The sequence below is a fragment of the Macaca mulatta genome, chromosome 13 (assembly GCF_049350105.2).
Source record: "Macaca mulatta isolate MMU2019108-1 chromosome 13, T2T-MMU8v2.0, whole genome shotgun sequence".
NCBI classification, from domain to species: domain Eukaryota; kingdom Metazoa; phylum Chordata; class Mammalia; order Primates; family Cercopithecidae; genus Macaca; species Macaca mulatta.
This window is the reverse complement of record NC_133418.1, coordinates 95240867-95259235: the sequence shown is the minus strand read 5'-3', so window position 1 is coordinate 95259235 and position 18369 is coordinate 95240867. Positions and strand designations below refer to the sequence as shown.

The 18369-nt window shown below is 43.9% G+C and overlaps 1 protein-coding gene across 1 annotated transcript in view; it reads right to left on the bottom strand.

Annotated features, from left to right (window-relative positions):
- The window catches only part of ALK (ALK receptor tyrosine kinase), a 754225-nt gene that overhangs the window by 523270 nt on the left and 212586 nt on the right, over nucleotides 1-18369 (bottom strand). The window contains exon 2 of the mRNA XM_015112031.3: nucleotides 10204-10323. Coding sequence (XP_014967517.3) covers nucleotides 10204-10323 — 120 coding nt within the window. The remainder of the gene's footprint in view (nucleotides 1-10203; nucleotides 10324-18369) is intronic.

Sequence of the window (18369 nt, the reverse complement as noted above, 5' to 3'; positions counted from 1 at the left end):
TCTAAGAGGCCTCGGGGAAAACAGAACATGGGAGGCTCTTTGCCTGGGAGGACCGAAGGTTCACAGAAAGAGCAACTGCTGGGCTACATCTTGAAGGATGAAACACTTTCAACAGATATTAAGGGTTTGTCTAGGAAGTTTGCTAAGAACAGAGGAGAAGATAAGGTTATTCTGGGCAGGTGAAGAACTGATATTGCTTAATTCGCTATAGGTGTATAAATGTTGAAGCTGAACTGCATGAATTAAATCCCAGCTCAAATACTACTGTGATTAAAGGCAAAATGCTTTCAAGTTCCAGAGGGCAAAACTAGGAACTTAAAAGAGTTTTAAGCCAGAGCCTTAGAGCAAATGGAGCCACGCCACCAAAACCCACCTTTTGCTGTGCACTGGGCACATTCAGATCTGTCATCATATCCTCACAATAATGCTGTCAGTTGGTAATCCTGATCACTTCCACTTTAAAGATGACATAGAGAACCAAAAGGAGTAGGTAGTGGCTGAAAGTAATACAACTCACAAGAATCAGAGCTGGGAATTCATTCCATGTCTCAGATCCCCAAGATGAGTTTTCCCCACTGTGGTTCTATGTGTTGCTTTCAGGCCGAGGCTGGAAGACCTTTTGTTGGGATGTTACAGAGGAGATTGATTGATTGACTGATTGATTGATTTACTTTTTGAGATGGTTTCGCTCTGTAACCCAGGCTGGAGTGCAATAGTGCAGTCTCAGCTCACAGCAACCTCCACCTCCTGGGTTCAAGCATTTATCGTGCCTCAGCCTCCCAAGCAGCTGGGATTACAGGTGCCTGCCACCACATTCCCAGTTAATTTTTTGTAGTTTTAATAGAGATGGGGTTTCAGCATATTGGCCAGGCTGGTCTGGAACTCCTGACCTCAGGTGATCCACCCGCCTCGGCCTCTGAAACTGCTGGGATTACAGGCATGAATCACTGCGCCCGGCCCAGAGAAGATTTAAATAGGCAATGTAGAGGCGAGTTAAAGCCCTAGGATAACCAGACCTAGTTCTTCAGTCCAGTGAACACCCTCACCAGAATCCTGTTTTTTAAGGTGCTCTCCAAGTGACTATAAGGCAACTAGACTGAGTGTGGCCATATGTTCATCCACACCAGCAAGGCACTGACCCCACACCGAGGCAATCCGTGGGGCAGCAAAACTCTACTGGGCTGATGCAAACCCAAGGTATTCAAGGGATGAGGTGTGCAAAGCAACAGATGGGACTGAAATGTGAGAAAATATTTTGTGAGCCCTCTTATTGAGAAGAAAATGAACCCTTGCCTCTATGGTAGAGAGGTTAGGCAGGGGCTCTGCCAAGCAGATGGCCTGGATTTGAATCTCAGCTTTGCCACTAGTCCTGGGGCGATCACTAACCTCTCTAGGCCTCTGTTTCCTCATCCTACAGATGTGGCTATTTGATCAGACCACAGAAGGCCCTGACAGCTCACAATTTCTATGAACTTCTCATAGACCAAATTATTCTAGTCATCTACCCAAATGGGCTGGTTCAAGTCCTGTGAATCGGAGCTCTCTTCTGACACAAAGTTTTGCGCCTGAGCTCTCAACAAAACATTTTAAGACGATTTTCTCTTATTTTTCTCACTCTTGATCAGTCCTTTTCCTGAACACGTTTTGGACACATGTCTTTCTAGGTTGGTTAGAAGTGCTCTGTATACGATATCTCAGATGTCCCACAGCTGTCAAAAGAGAAATTCCTCAGCTTACTCATGTCTGCTGAGTATGCTTTTTTAGGTTAAGAAGAGAAAAAAAACAAGCCTGCTCAAAGTAGTTAAAATCACAGCTTTGAATCCTCAACCAAAGTCAGTCCAGCCCATCAACTGTTCTCCCCTTAGACACATTTCTTTCCTGAAACTGATTAATATGACTAGAAATGAGAGGGCTGGTGGGAATGTCCCTGCCCTTTAATAAAACAGAGAACTTCGGGGGCTGGAAAGCTGGAGGTTGGGAATTGGGAGACCTCAGTTTGCTCCTCGTTTGTGCCTGAACTGCTGAGCAGACATTGCAATTACCTCTAGTGAGTATACAATGAGTACAAAACATGAGAGAAGTACCAGGGGTGCAAAAGGAAACAAGATGTGAATTCCTGGACGTCTAAATGCTTCAAGTCTAGGAAGAGTGATAATGCAGGACCACAAATAACTAAGACACAAGGAAAAGTGTGACATCAGAGGCACCGAGTAGCAGGGAGATACATAAAAATTTTCTCCATGAGAATATGGGGATAAAGTGAGGTCCACAACCTCCCAGACTGTTCTAATTTGGGGCTATAGTGTGGTCACCAGATGCTGGTGGTGAATACTTGCTATATGGTATCCAAAAGGAAGCTCTATTAAATCCAACAGCCATGTCATGTCTGCTAAAACTGAGTAAACCTTCCTATTAGGTAATGATGGTTCGTCAGACCCAGAGAGAGATTCTGCCTCCACAGAACTGACTGGAGTGTTGGGGGTACCACACATACATACAACATTCCTTCATTTAAAAATTCCTCACTTCCTTGGCTTTGGTGTTGATATGGTTTGGCTGTGTCCCCACCCAAATCTCATCTTGAATTGTAGCTCTCATAATTCCCATGTGCCATGGGAGGGACCCTGTGTGAGGTAACTGAATCATGGGGGCAGGTCTTCCCCATGCTGTTCTTGTGATAGTGAATAGTCTCATGAGATCTGATGGTTTTATAATGTGGAATTCCCCTGCACACACTCTCTTTGTCTGCCACCATGTAAGATGTGGTTTTGCTCCTCCTTGCCTTCTGCCATGATTGTGAGGCCTCCCCAGCCATGTGAAACTGTGAGTCAATTAAACTTCTTGCCTTTATAAATTACCCAGTCTCAGGTTTGTCTTTATTGGCAGCATGAGGACAGACTAACACAGGTGACTATACCATCTCCTGGTTCTCCTCCTCTCTCCCATTTCTTCATCTCTCTCTGTTTCATGCTCCTTTTCCTCTGCTTACCTCTCAAACGAAACATCCTGGATCTCCTCTGGGTCTTCAACCTCCAATTACCAGCTTTGACCTCGGTCTGTGTGTGTGTGTGTGTGAGATGGAGTCTCGTTCTGTCACCCAGGTTGGCATGCAGAGGCACACTCTCATCTCAATGCAACCTCTGCCTCCCGGGGTCAAGCGATTTTCCTACCTCAGCCTTCCAAGTAGCTGGGGCTACAGGCACATGTGCACCCAGCTAATTTTTGTATTTTTAGTAGACATAGGTTTTCACCATGTTAGCCAGGTTGCTCTTCTTGAACCCCTGACCTCAGGTGATCCACCTACTTGGCCTCCCAAAGTGCTGGGATTACAGGTGTGAGCAACTGTGTTGGCCTCAACCTCAGTCTTGCTGCTAATAACTCTCCATCCACTTCTCTCCTCAAAGCCAAGACCTGGGTTTACAGCTTTGTACTGGCCATCTTCACCTGGCTGTCCTAAGGCATTTCAAATGTAACTTGATTACAGTGGATCTCACCATATTTGCTCCTCCCTCTAGATATCTTGGTCAATATCTTTCCTTGCCAAATGTTTCTCTTCTCTGTTCCAGTCAATGACATCTTCATCCACTCAGTTACTCAAGGTGGATTCTCCTGAATAGGAAACCAAGTGATGCTCACCTTATATCCAGAATCTCTTCCAGATTCCCCTCCTTCCCTGTCTTTCCCACCCTATGCCTCATGTGTAGGACCATGCCCAAATCCTGAGCATATGCAGAGTAACTGTCTCTCCAGCCTCACCCCAGGTCCTCTACAGCCTGTGCCACAGAGCTTGACCTGTTCCCAAACACGCCTTTGCACATGCATCCCTTTTGTCCAGAACACTCTTCTCATGACTCTCCATGTTCCCTAGAGTCCCAGGTCCAGTTCTGCTGCCCTAGTCTCCAAAACATCTCCCTTCTTGAGTCCTCTACAGACCTGGTCCTCCCTCCTCTGTGTTCCTGGGCCTCTGATACTGCATTTGTCAAAGAGCAGGCATGCTTACCTCTTCCTCCAGAGCTCCTTGAGGGAAGCAAACGTGCCCTATTTGTCTTTATCATTGACATGCCTAGAGCACAACCAAGCGTACACTTGGCACTCCACGACTGTTGACATCCCTTCTCCCGTTCTCTGTGTTGGTGGAGACATGCTAAGGGGGAAATGATGCAGGCAGGGTGGGGGTGCAAGAGGGCCTCCGAAGGGGGAAGTCAAGACTGAAGCAAGCACTAGGGAGCCATCTTCCCAGGGGTGAGAGCCAAACCCATGTGAACAGGAAAAAGAATAAATGAAAAGGCGATCAGACAGCCAAGGGCGACCCCTCCTACTTTTGTGTCTTTCTCTCTCTTTCCTTGTGTGTCTCTCTCTGTCTCTGTCCCCTCATCATTTGTTTCCCTTTGTCAGTGTCTTTCCTGCTCTGTCTGTGAAAAGTGTTTTAAATGGATCTTTTCTGACTTGTTTTTCTCACCTTTGTGTCACATGGTCATTCATTCTCTTACTATCTTTTATTCTGACTTTTTGTCTTTCTGCATATCCTTACTCAACTTGCCACCAACAGAGATAAATTGTTCATATTTATTGGAATGTTTTTATGTGTCTTTGTTTTAAAGGGATATGACCAAGAGGAGCATTTTAAACATGCCTCTCCTCGAAACACCTAAGCCAACTCCTTTTTATTGAATTTCCATGGATTGAGTACACTGGCTCCCAGTAGGTCAGGGCCCTCAAAGTGATAGCCGGTCCCTGATCCTTGGTCTTGTGTGACTGCCAGCATTACTGTCCCCTTTGGGACTCAGCCTTTGTGGTGAATGCATGCAGAGGTCTTTTGTTTACCAAGCTTGTAGATGAAAATACAGAGGCATAAGCTAGGAAAGAGCTTGACACCCTAGCTCAGTGAGCAAGGTTAGGAAGAGAACACAAAAAGACCTGGCCTGGCAGGGGCAGAGGAGTTGGTAAGGAAGCTTTCAGCCCTGACAACAGTCCACAAGGGAGCTGCTTTTCACTGACACCAGTGCTCCTGAGGACCAGAATGGCTGATCACAGCCAGCCACATTAAATACGTAATTTCAGAAATGCAATCAAACTGACTTCCTGCCAGAGATATGAAGCAAATCCCATACAGAGCCGGAGGCCCTTTGTGTTTTCCATTTTTGATTCTGTGTTAGGCTGATTTTTTTTTTTTTTTTTTTGAGAGAGAGATATTTAATTTACCTAGTCTTTTCAATCAAAGAAATTGATACATTAACAGGATGGGTAGTGATGGTGGCAGTGGCAGGGAAAGTAATTAAAAAATCTAATTTTTCTTTCTAAAAGCACCAGCCCCTGAATTGGATAGATCCCCTTGGACTGGAAAGTAGACAAAGTTTGAATAGAACTTTTATTCAAATCTAACAATTATTTTGTTGTGCTTAGACGCTGGGATGTTGGGAAGAATATTTTCTTTCCCAGGAGCCAATGTTCTGGACATTAGGGGGCTGGATCAGTTTCTTAGGGCAGTCAAAACAAAGTACCATCAACTGGGTGGCTTAAAATAATGGGTGGCTTAAAATAATCAGTCATAACAAAGTACCATCAACTGGGTGGCTTAAAAAAACTTCTTTTCTCACAGTTTTGGAGGCCAAAAATTCAAAGTTAACATGTAGGCAGGGCCATGCTCTCCCTGAAGCACTAAAGAAGAATTTGTTCCTTCCTCTTAGCTCCCAGTGCTGCCTGCGATCCTTGGTGTTCCTTGGCTTGTAGACACATCACTCTAATCTCTGACTCCATAGCCACATGGTGTGCACCCTATATATGCCTGTGTTTTCTCTTCTTATAAGGACACCAATCATAATGGATTAAGGCCCATCCTAATCCAGTATGGTCTCATTTTTATTTGATTACAAAGACTCTATTTCCAAATAAGGTCACATTCGCAGGTACTAGGGCATTAGAACTTTAACATAATGTTGTGGGGAGACACAAGTCAATCCATACAGGGACCATAGTCTGGGATGGGGAGGGAGGGATGGTAGAGAAGACAAGACTACCTACAGTGCCAAGAGGATTCCACTGATGGTTAGAACGGGTTGAATTACTTGGCCTGCCTGGGATAGTCTCCATTTGGTGATATCAAGTCTTGGTCCCATAGCTACCCAAGGTCTTAGACATCAGATTGATCATTCAGCTAAACACCAGGTCATCCAGGAAGTGGGCATGCTCTCCAGGCAGGGAAAGCTCATCTTTGAAATAACTTTGTGACATGATAGAAAGAGCACTCAGAGAGTCAGAAAGTCTAGGTTCTTTCTTTTCTAACAGCTCACCTACTCCGTAAATTGAAAGCACATAAATAAACTCCTTTGACCCTCAATGTGTATTTCCATAAAAATAAAACATAAAATAATTTTCATCTACTGCAATTTTATAATACAACTTAAATGAGAAAAGTGGGTGAAAAGAGTTTTGCAATGTATCATGTTTTGTTTTATTATTATTTTTTAAATAAATGAAAAGTCCCTTTCTCCTGCTCATATGGGCAGAACCTTTCGTCGTTTGATTTAAAAAGTTGATGTGATTCTTCCCATACCCAGAGTGGGCAAATATGACTTAAAGTTGGAAAGGATACCATCTGTCTCTGTGGCTCTAAAACTCAAGGTGATCAAAACTGCCTTTCAAAACCCCCAGTGGCCTTAATCTTTTAGCATCTGGTGCTACCTGATGGAACAGATTTTTATCTGGGTAGGTAGTTAGAGCCTAATCCTTTAGCCAAGCCTATAAATAAGTCTAAAGGCATTAGAGCTGATGATAAAAAGAAAAATAAAGTCTTTCTTTAGACGTCCTCCCTCTCAAAGCCTTAGGGGAGGAATGTGCAGCCCTCTGCTCGCCGATGATGAAATTAGTGGGCATTCGTCATTCAACAAAAAGGCGAGAAAGGACTGGAATCTGATGTCAAAAGCCATAGAAGAGAATATATTTCACACAGCATGGCAGGCCCCAACGCAAATTAGAAGAAATATGGGGAGGCTTCAAAAAGGTAGGTCAAACTTTTTCCTCAAGCAGATAATTACAGACTGGGGGTGAGTAAATCTTATTAGCCTCTTTCCACCTCGTCTCTTCTCATAAAACACTGGAAAGAAGAAAGCCATTCCAATTCAGAACTGGACTGCTCACCCAAGAGAGGCCTAGCCCAGTGGTCATCAGGACACCTGCAATCAGGTTGTTGATACTCACTGTCATTCCCCCACCCTGACGTCCCCCCACCAGAACGCAGGTGAAGACAGCCAGCCAAGCGTGGAGTTCCACGATGGACTTGCAGGGACTTGGTGACTTCTCACTGTCTGAAGAACGATCCCTTCAGGCAGCAATTTTCCAGTCAAATTTCTCAGCCCAAGTTTGAGGCCTTAAAATTAATGAAGTTGTTAACATTTCTTAAAATGTCTTTCACGGCAGTTGAAAGGTATGGATTTATCACCCGACTCGGCTGGCCTCTTTGATTCATAGACTTGTAGGCTGAGCCCTGACCAACATCCTTAAGGGGACCAGACTCTTGGCGTTAGCTCTGCCTTTAGCTTGTTCTACAGTGGGTCTTGGGGCAAGTCCTTAACATCTGTGCTCTGAGGTCAGCCCACTGGGGACACTTGGGCTTAGTTGTCTATGGAATGATTTCTCTGGTCTATGAGCACTGAAAGGGCAGGGCCAACCCTTACCTGTCTTTATATTTGCATCTCTTCCCACATCAGGCACAGGGCCAAGCACACAGAGATGATGATGGTGGTGGTAATGTCGTCATAAGTCTCAGCTGAATTAAATATGGCAGAAAGATGTAAAGCCTCTGAAATGCCCACCATGATCGGTTAAGGGACCACCAATGCAGAATAAGCTCCTCCTTCCCCATACATCAATAGCAACAACGGTGATGACTTGGGTACTCTTACCCAGAACTTGGGCAGTAACTGCCAATGGTTTGGGTCCTCTCCTCTGCCAAGAACGGAAATCATGAGGATTCCAGGCCATGAGGAGAGTTTGAAAAAGATCTTGAAAAACCTCCAGATTGATTCCTTTGCCCTAAGGTGGCATGGCATTTCACCCTCATTTTACAGATAAGGAGGATGAAGCTCAGGGAGCACCAAATGGGTTTATCAGGGCCAAGTCGTGGGTTGGAGGCAGCTTAATAAGCTTTCATGGTTTTCTTCTTTTGACCTGCAACCTCTTACAAGATGCTTCACAGGGAACAAACATGTTGCCCTCTGCAGAACGCAGGGGGTAGATCTGTCTTTTTTGGGCCTTCCGCATTTTATAAAAATTGTTCTCCTGTAGAGATACTGAATGACTTTGGGAGCAAACTCAAAAATATTACCTGAAGACCAGTTGTATTGCAAATCTGGTTACAAAGCATTAACAATGCAAAGATCCAGATTTCAATTATTTATAGATACCTGCCCTTATCATAAGATGACACTGAGTGTCTGGCTTAAATAAAATCAGGAAGTAATTCTTATCTGGAATCTCCTGACGACCACTGATCTTTCTCTCCTGCAAGGGCTGCTTAAGAGTCACAGGAAACATGCCAGCACAGAAGATAATTCTAAACTGCCCTAGGGTTTTTGATGGATTTTTTTTTTTTTTTTTTTTTTGGTTAAAATATGGTACAGAAAGGTACAGTTAATATGAACCAAGAGCATTATAGATGAGAGGACAGCAGGCTTTGGACTGGAAGCTTTTCTATAGTGAGTGGAACATCTCTGTTAGGTACATTTGAAATAGCTTAGGCCGAGGGTATAGACTGCATGGAGGAATAAGTAAATATGCCCAGAAGGGAATCTAGAACTCAGTGCTACACTAGGTTTATAAATACTTAATTGAATCAGGCCCGATGAATGAGTTTCATCTCTGGAGGCCTTTTGCATTCATTCATCATAAATATGAGGCTGGTGCAAAAGTAATTGTGGTTTTGCCATTGAAAGTAGTGGCAAAAGCCACAATTACTTTTGCACCAATCTAATAAGTCTTTATGCATATCTTCCATGTGATAGAATAAAGTGGAAAGCAAAGCTTAGTGCCTGTCCTTATGGGGTTCACCCTGGAGGAGTTCAAGAGAATTAAAATGTTCATTTGGAAATGCTTCTTCTCTCCTCTAAATCTCCTCACTGCGGAGACCCAGCTACTACGAACTGTTTGAATGAGCACAGAGAAGGAGGAATCTTATACCATGTAAAGCAGCCTCCCGAGGGCTCCTAGGACAGGACCTACCAGGCTGTGTAGGTGGCACCTGGGAGAAAAAATGAAAGTAGGGAAAGAACTCTGGCTTGGTAGCTGGAGACGCCACTCTGTGTGATCTTATTAAACTTAGTTTCTGCATCTGTAAAAATGTAATTGGACCTGGTCTCTTTATGTCGGATGCTGTTGCAGAATCAAATGAACTGAAAAAATATCAAAGAACATGTTTGGGAAACTTTAAGAAGCCTCCCAACTGTAAGGGGCCCTGGAAGACCTGTGTCGCTCATAATAATAATCCCCTCTTAAGAGATTGTGATTGTTGACTGGGCGCGGTGGTTCACTCCTGTAATCCCAGCACTTTGGAAGGCTGAGGCCGGCAGATCATGAGGTCAGGAGATCGAGATCATCCTGGATAACACAGTCAAACCCCGCCTCTACTAAAAATACAAAGACAAAAAAATCAGCTAGGCATGGTGGCAGGAGCCTGTAGTCCCAGCTACTCAGGAGGCTAAGGCAAGAGAATGGTGTGAACCTGGGATGCGGAGCTTGCAGTGAGCAGAGATTGCGCCACTGCACTCCACCCTGGGTGACAGAGCAATACTCCATCTCAAAAAAAAAAAAAAAAAAAAAAAAGAGAGAGAGAGAGAGAGTGATTGTTAGAAACCCTGTGGGTTAGAACCAGAAAGTAAGCCACAGTCAAGATGCAAATAAGCATCTCCTCCAATGATTGATAAGGGGATGGCTGGAATACTATATACCATAAAGGCTAAGCGGGAGGGATATGGCAGCAACAAAACCCTTGGCTCCCATGAGGATACAGAGCGCAGCTGGAATGGCCTGGCTGGAATGCTCCAGTGGGTTGAGTATCACTGGGAGACAGAGGGCTCAGAAAGACTTCTTTTGTATATAGGGAACTGAGGGAATCCCCTGGAGCACTATGAATCCCAAACTGAAACTCACAGAGTCCTTATTACGAGATGGTGATGGTGCATCACAAGTAACTATTAAACATATACTTACCATATCGGCTGCGATGAGACAGGAAAGGGAAGGAGTCTTTCATTATCCAGGTGAGATTCCATGTAAAATAATCAGGAGAAGGAGAAGGTATGTTTGTTGGTGACTCCAAGGAGCTATGACCTGGACATAAAAACAAAGAAAACACTGATCCATGTGCTTGGGGTGTGTCTTTTAGCTGTCACTCAGTATCAGTCAAAAAGGAAGTTTATGAGGGGCTTTCATGACATCCATTGGAAAGATGAGGGGAAAAAAATGAGCCACTAGTAGACTGAGTTGACCTCAGGACCCTGATGTACATTTTCTACCAAGGGCAGACAGATCTAAGAGGTCTGAATGTTCTGACCAAGGCCACGCTGAGGAGCTCTGGGAGATGAACTAGAAGCCGGGGCACTTAATGGCTTGGTCTAAGAGTTCGATCCAAAGTCTATTCTGTCTATAATGATTTGTGCAGCTTTATAGAGAACTCCAGTTCATCTCATCCAGATAATGCCTCCATCCCTACTTTATGTTCAGACTTGTAACTTCATCTAATGTTGTTTGCTTAGGTTATTGCCTTATCAATGAGAGGGTTGAAATCGCACTCTGAAGTTATGAGTTCTTAACAATTATGTTATTTTCAGGGTTGTGGGGGAAGCTAGGTGACTGGAGTTTTCTGAAAGCCAAGAGGCCAGAAAGCCAAAAGGATTAATGCTTCTGATTTGCATGAGAGAGAGAAGGCTTGAAAGAAAAGCAGCAGAGAAGCATTACTCCTGTCCTTAGCAGCACCTCAAGTGGATTTTGTGTGGTGAAAAGTCATTACAATATATCTACAAATCAAATGATCACACACTGCCTGCTCTAACACAGTGCTTCCCAGAAAATCCCAAGCTCAATCACTATTTGCTAATGTTTTATGGCAGACAAAGCCTTTTTTTTTTGTTAAAGAAGGAAGGATTTGAGAATTAGTTCTCTTTCGTAGATAGATGCGTCGCAAGACTGAGTGCAGGGAGGAGGGAAGGAAGGAAAGTAGCATTTCTTCTGTAGCTTCCCCGGTATAGGCGCCATGCTGGAATCTTTACCTACATAATGTCACGTGATATTCACCATGGCTCTCTGAGATAGAAATGATCATCTGCATTTTACAGATGCATCAACTGAGATGCAGAGAGGCAAGTGATGGAAGCAGGAACTGAGCCCAGGTTTGCCTCAGATCAACAGGCCATGTTCTATGGAGAATGGGCTGATCTGCTACTCTGGTGGTAACTGTTAACCCACTTAGAGGAAGTCTGTGAAGAAGAAAAGGAGAAGAAGAGAAAGAAGAACAGGCAGGCAGCAGGAGTAGCGGAGGCATTTTCCCGGTCTGCCTGCTCTGCAGTTTCTTCCACATCACCCCCTGCACCAGCTCCGGCAGGTTCTGGTCTCCTACTTCTAACTCCCTTTTAGTATCAGCCCCACTTCACACACTTGAAGGAAATCTGTGGCCTGGGTACCCATGGCAGTCTCTTGTTTCCAGACCCCTCCACTATTTTACCTGCAGGGGCTACCCTTAGGTGATGCTGATTAACGGTCCTTGTGCCCTGCAGCTGGGACAGGATGGGCATTCCACGGTCTCCTTCCTAAAAAACATTTTAATCGCTGCTTTCCATAGATCTGAGTTGGACGTGTTGGCTCCTGGGTATCTAGGAAAGAATTTTGGCTTTTCTCTTATATTTGGTCTATAGAGATTAGAACGAAATTGATTGGGGCCAGGTACATCTTGCTGCAGTATTTCTGCAAAACAGCTCAGAGGAAAGGCACTGAAAGGGGTGAGAGCCTGTGCTCGGAGTGCAGAGAGAAGCCATCTCATTTCACCTGCACATCAGCTCTGCTTCACAGACAGGCAATGGGCCTCAGAGAAGTGAATGCAAAGCCACATAGGGTTATTTTGGGTGGGGTTAGTTTATTAGTCTTTTAAAAAATTAGTATATATTGAGCACATATGAACCAGATATGATGCTGAGTGCTTTAAATGTGTGATTTTGTTTGCTTCTTACAGTAACCTTGTGAATAAGTTTATTTGTCCACATTTTGCAGCTGAGGAAATTGAGGCATAAAGAGGTTAGTTACCTTGACTACAGCCACACAGCCAGCAGGAGACAGGAAATCAGGGTCAAAAGATTAGATCAACTGACACTGAAGTCCAAGCTCCTTTCACTACTCTGCACAGGCCACAGACTACTGCAGGGTGGCCCTCAGCTCTCCACAGGGCCTGGTAGGGCCCCCACGGCACAATGGTTGAGGTGGAAGGTCACCACTGAGCATGCTTCAGAACAGGGCAAGTGGGAAGGGTCTGGGAAGATTCGGACAATCAACTCCCTGCAGCGACTCCCATGTGAATAAAAATTCACTTAGACTCTAGGTCTGAGTTATCAGCTAATCTCAAATTTTAAGTAGCTTTGAAGTGACAGGAAGACTAAGCCTAGGTTATACTTCCCTGTTTCTAAGTGATGTCATTTTTCTGAACCATTCAGTTTGGGAATGATAGTAACTTCTTCTTGGATGTGAAGAACCAAGCAGGTGGGGCTAGACTTCAGGAAGCACTTATGAATCTGTGAATGGGCACAGAATGGCAGGTAACTTTAATATGAATGAGGGCCAGATAATATATTCAGGGGTTAAAAAAAAAAAACTTTCAAAAGGAAGGGCTCTGCGGGCTAGGTCATGACCCAGCAAGGTAATATGGACATCACTGCAGGTCATCCCTTCAGAGGCCTTTTATATCACAAAACACAATAACTTGCCAGGCATCCACAGGGTTGAATATTGCAGGGTTGAAAAAAAGCATAAATTCTTATCTTGCCCTTACAGGAACTCCTAGAATTTCTTCCTGCCAGTGGGCTCACAGGGTCCCTAAACTTACCCCCCAGAGTAGGGAGGGCAAGTGATAAGCCGGATGAGGCTAGGGAGCTAATGTGGGGGTCAGCTAAAAGGCCAAGACTCCCCACCTGAAAAGTCAAGGATCAAGGAAAGCAAAGCCCACATGAAGGCAGTTGTTTGCTCAAATCAGAAGCATTGGAACAGAAATGAGTGCTAGTCAAAGTTCATAGAATACACATCAATGTAGAACATAACAAACAAAATATTTCTGCATTTAACAAGTGCAGGGTCAAGAGACTGTCTTTTCCCATCACACTCTTTACCCTTGCCCTTCCCAACCACTGCAGGGAAGGATTTTCTAGCAGAAAGAGAAGCCAAGCCATCAGAAGCAATCCATTTAAGCTAAAGAAAGCCTTGTGTTTTCAGGGTTCCACTCTGAAAATATGAGGATCCAGAGTGAAATGGGCCTCAATGCAGACGTATGGGTGAAAGTATGAATGCAGACCAACAGGCTCAAGTAGAGTGACTCTTGGACCTTGGGAGATGAAGTGTAGAGGAGAAAGGAGTGGGGAAATAGGAGTAGGAGCTTCTAGGTGCCCAAGTGAGGCAGACAAGCGAAGGCCTGAAGAGAAATGAGGAAGAAATGCACCTGGATTGAGGGCATTATTGATTCGCTGGCGATACAATTGTTGTTTTTCTGATGATTTCTTAAGCCCTTTCTAGGCACTGCAGGGTATCAAGGCAGAGTGAAAACCTCAAGCTCTTGATACTCAGCATTTTTCCCTGTGCATCATCCCCCTAATGTCCTTAGCTTCAGCTCCAGGGCTCACCTCTATCATAATTCCATTGCACACAATCTCAACTTCTTTGCCTCTTTCTTTACAATTATCCTGGAGCAGGTAGATGCGGTAGTGGGAGAGGAGGGGTAGAGGAACACACAACAGTGCTGATGGGCCTCATTTTAAATTCATCACCAGAAACCTCAAGACCCTCAGGATGGCCCAGGAATCCCACTGCCTTCCCTAACTCAGTTCACTCTATTTCCAATACAACTAGTTGAAACTTCCTCTTAAGTTCTCAAACCTCCAATTCCCCATATGCTTCCACATTGTCAGCAAATGAATTTGTTTCTTAGCTTGTTGAGAAAAGAGAAGCAATCTACCCACTCACAGGTATCAATGCCTTCTCTTCTGTTGTAAAGGATAACAGTCTACACTCTTAAATAGCACCAGCCTCTTCACTTAGGTGCTAGTCTCGTCTCTTCTCAAGGGATCTGCTATTACAATGGTCCTGTATCAACAATTTTCCCTCTCTGCCAAGTCAGTCACACAAACATGCACCATCTTATAAAGAAAGAAAAAGCTTCTTTGACTGCCACACTCTTCTCCAGTCATTGTCCCTTTACTCTGCTCTTCTTTACAGCTAAATCTATTAAAGGATTTGTCTTTGCTCCTGTCTCCTCCAACAAAATCTAGATTGGCTTCACTACTCCAGGTCAAGGTCAACAACTGTAGGCTGCAAATACATTGAACAACTCTCGGTCTTTGTTTCACTAGACCCTTCAGAAGCATTTGTCCCTGCAATCACTCCCTGCTTCTTGGATTTCTTACATCCTGGTCACCATGTAGCCTTTGGTTGCCTCCTGCTTCAGTGGGAAGATCCTCTTTATTCTTCTTTGCCAGATCTTCCTCATTTTCCAAACTGTAGAGGAGGAAACTTCTCCTTTTCCAGCAGTACTTGCTTAGGAATTGTCATGGCTGAGTATTGTATTTTATCCCAGTGGTTCTAACCAGCTGATGATCAATGATCATGAATTTCAAGTGACTGTGGGACACCAGACCCTTCCTGTACCTAACTGAAGACTCTTTGCTGACCAATGAAGGGAACTTGTTTACCCACACTCACACAAGCCTATGCATTCATTCATTCTCTTCAGTTCAAATAACCGATTTTTAATTCCAAATAACCAGGACAACATTGTAGCCCTCTTTGTAAGGCTTTTAAAACTCTGACTTTTCTTACTTGGAAAACCATGCAGTGAATTTCTCTTTGCCTGACATGTAAGTAAGCTTGTCTTAAAAAAAAAAAAAAAAAAAAAAAGTCTGTGGGATCTTTATTTTATTATTTGACAATTGTTAAAAGTTGGAGAACTTGGGCATTTTCTGCATCTAAACTTTCTCTCAAAGTGATCTCACCCAGTTTCGTAGCTCTAAATATCATCCACATACTACTATTACCAAATTTGTGTCTTCAGCCCAATCTCTCCCCTGAACAACAGAATACACATCCAACTGCCTGTTCAAAATCTCCACTTTATTGCCTGATAAGCATCTGAAACTTATCATGAGCAAGCCAAAAACTTGACCGCCCTTCCCCTAAACCCCAGGTGTTCCCCATTTCAGAAATTGTTACCAATACTCACTGGGTTGCTCGGGCCAAAAACCAATAAGGAATCCTTAACTTCTTCCTTTTATTCACACCCCACATCAATTCATCGCAAATCTTGATGGCTCTACTTGAATTTTACCCCTTCTCATCTTTTCCCTCCTCACCTCTCTCCGTTATTGCTATGAGCTCCCAGAGGGGTCGCCTTCAGTCTGTTCTCTATGTGGCAGTTAGATTGACACTGCAGCCCCTGAAATAGCTTTCAAATTTCTTGCCATAGCGTAGCCCGTAAAGGCCCCACAGGATCTGGCTCCTGATTCTGTCTCTAACCTCATTTGCAACCATTTTCCCTCATTGCTGGAGCTCAGTCCCACAGGTCTTCTTGCTCTTCCCCAAACTCGCCAAGCACATTCTCACCCCAGGGCCTTTGCACTGGGAGTTCTCTCAGCCGAGGAAGCTCCTCCTATTCAGAGGTACATGGCCACTCCCTCTCTCTGTCCAGGTCCCTGTCCATAGGTCACCTCCCCAGAAAGAACTTCCCTGGTCATCCTGTTGACAGACAACTCATTGTAAGCCACTCCCATCCCTTTGCCCTATTTCTTACACATATATGTGTTCTGTATATTGGTTTATTCATTGTGTACCTCCTGCACTAGTCACTGCTATGTCTCCATGCCTGGCACACAGCAGGCACTCAATAAATATTTGTCAAATAAATGAAACCAGAGCCCTGGAGAAAGGTATTATCTCTGGCACTTATTAGCTGTTAACTTCAGGATAAGCACACACTCTACCAAACCTCAATTTTCTGAAAATGATGATGAGAATAAGAGTGGGCATTCTCTAAAGATTCTCAGGGTTTTGTAAGGGTCAGATGAGACAATGTGTGCATGACATAGTCTTTCAATATCAGTCATGCCATCCTTATAATTGTATATTCCTATCTCTGTTTTAGAATCCACAATGAGGGGGAGTCTTGGTCCCTTTCCTATATTTGGATCATCTTGTGTCAATAATTACAATATCCAGAAATCAAAAGTGCTCCCAGAGAGCTGCTTCTCTATTATTCACTAATCATTAACTTTGCCAACTGTACATGATCTCGACTACCCAAATTGCAGCCAATTGGCACTGTGTATTTCCAATCTTTATTTTTATATGTCTCACTGCATGTCTATCTATTCCTAAGCCAATGTACATAATATATCATACTTGTGTCAGTATAAATAATAAAGAGCTATGCATGTGTGATGGTTATTTACATGAATGCCCCAGGCTCACTAGCAAGCATGTTTTACAAACCTACATCAATAAAATGTAACAAATGCTTCCATTCTAAACGCTCTTTGGAACAGTTCCTACCTTGCCTGTAGACGCTTTACTTATTTATTTTCCTCCCAATAATAAAACAATCAGTGACAGTCTGCTTGTTTTTTCCCCCTTATTTGAAAACACACTTAATAATGCATTCTTTTACAATGATTTTGTGTCACACAAAGCAAAGCTTATTGTGGCCAAATAAATAGCGGTCTGGATGTCAAATCAGGCACAGCTCTCAGAGAATATAGGGCAGGCCTCTTTTGGGGACTGGCAGTCCAGGGGAAATGGTTTGGGTATTCACTAGGCTGAGAGTGCACCTGTTCAGCCAAAGAAACCTCAGTAAATTTACATGACTCCTAGAGTTAGCGGTGGTGGGCGATGTTGTTAATTTAGTCTGAAAAACAGAGATGTGATTTCAGAGGAAAGAGAGAGTTTGCAGATGCACCATTTGTCCTAAACATATTGCCCTCCCCATACCTTCTCTAGGCCTGGAAAATGAGCGGGTTGAACTCACTGGTTGCTAAGGTCCTCTCTGGTTCATACGTATTCGGTTCTCTACGGTTTGCTTTCACATTTTCTTCCAGCTGGCTCATTCAGAAGGGAGCTATTAGTGTCAAGGGCGGAATTTGGATGGAATTAAACAGCTCCCACTCCGCCTCACCTTTCTCTAAGCCCCATCCCATCCTGCCAGAGATGTTTGTGCTCTTTCTTGGTAGCTCAAGTATTGAAGCAAAAATTATACTCCTATAATATTCTCTTATACTGTCAAAAGTTAGAGTTTCAGCATGCATTTCCTGCCTCCCCAAGAGGACCCATGTATAATTTCTGTGCTCATTCAATGGTGAACAACCTCTGCCAGCCAGCGAAAGCATGTACCCCTTCCCAAGGCACAACAGTGAGGAATGTTAATAAAGGAAATTGTTATCCTGGTCCCTGCCCTTAGGGACTTGGTTACCTGCAGGGTATCCTACACCAAAAAAAAAGAATCACAAAGAGGTTGCTCCAGAAATGGCTAAAGCATATAAATTTGGAGCCCAAACACTCTGGCCACTGTTTGCCTTTTCAACCTTATTTCCCATTCAGAATCCTTCCTTTCACATTCTATCCCATTACACCTTAGTCTCCAAACTTACGCCCAAGCTAATCTCTGCTTAGAACATACTTCTCCGCCCCCTGCTTTCCTAAATCCTACTCCTTCTTAAAGAGCCACTTCAAATCCCTCCTCCTCAAGGTCCCCGTCTTTCCTGAGCTGGACACCAAAGCAGTTGAGTTGGGATTCGGGTTGTGTCAGAACAAAACTTGAACTTGGGCCCTGACCTCCTTAACCACTTAGGATAGTGGTGTTGAGGCCATTCAACAAACATGTTAATGATGATGGATTGTAATTGTATATTAATTTCACTCACACAACTTAAGCTTCAGGTCTGTTGTTTAGGTTGATTTCTTTTCTTTTTTGGCTCATTGATTTAGAAAAAAATAGGAAAAGCATTTCACAGAGGCTGTTTTTGGTTTGGTGTCACGTAGGACATGCTTTGCAGGGGCAGGGGCAGATCAAGGCATGGACTTATTTCATCAGTTGAGATACCACGTCTATGCAGGTACCAGTGACTCATAATTCAAGGCCAA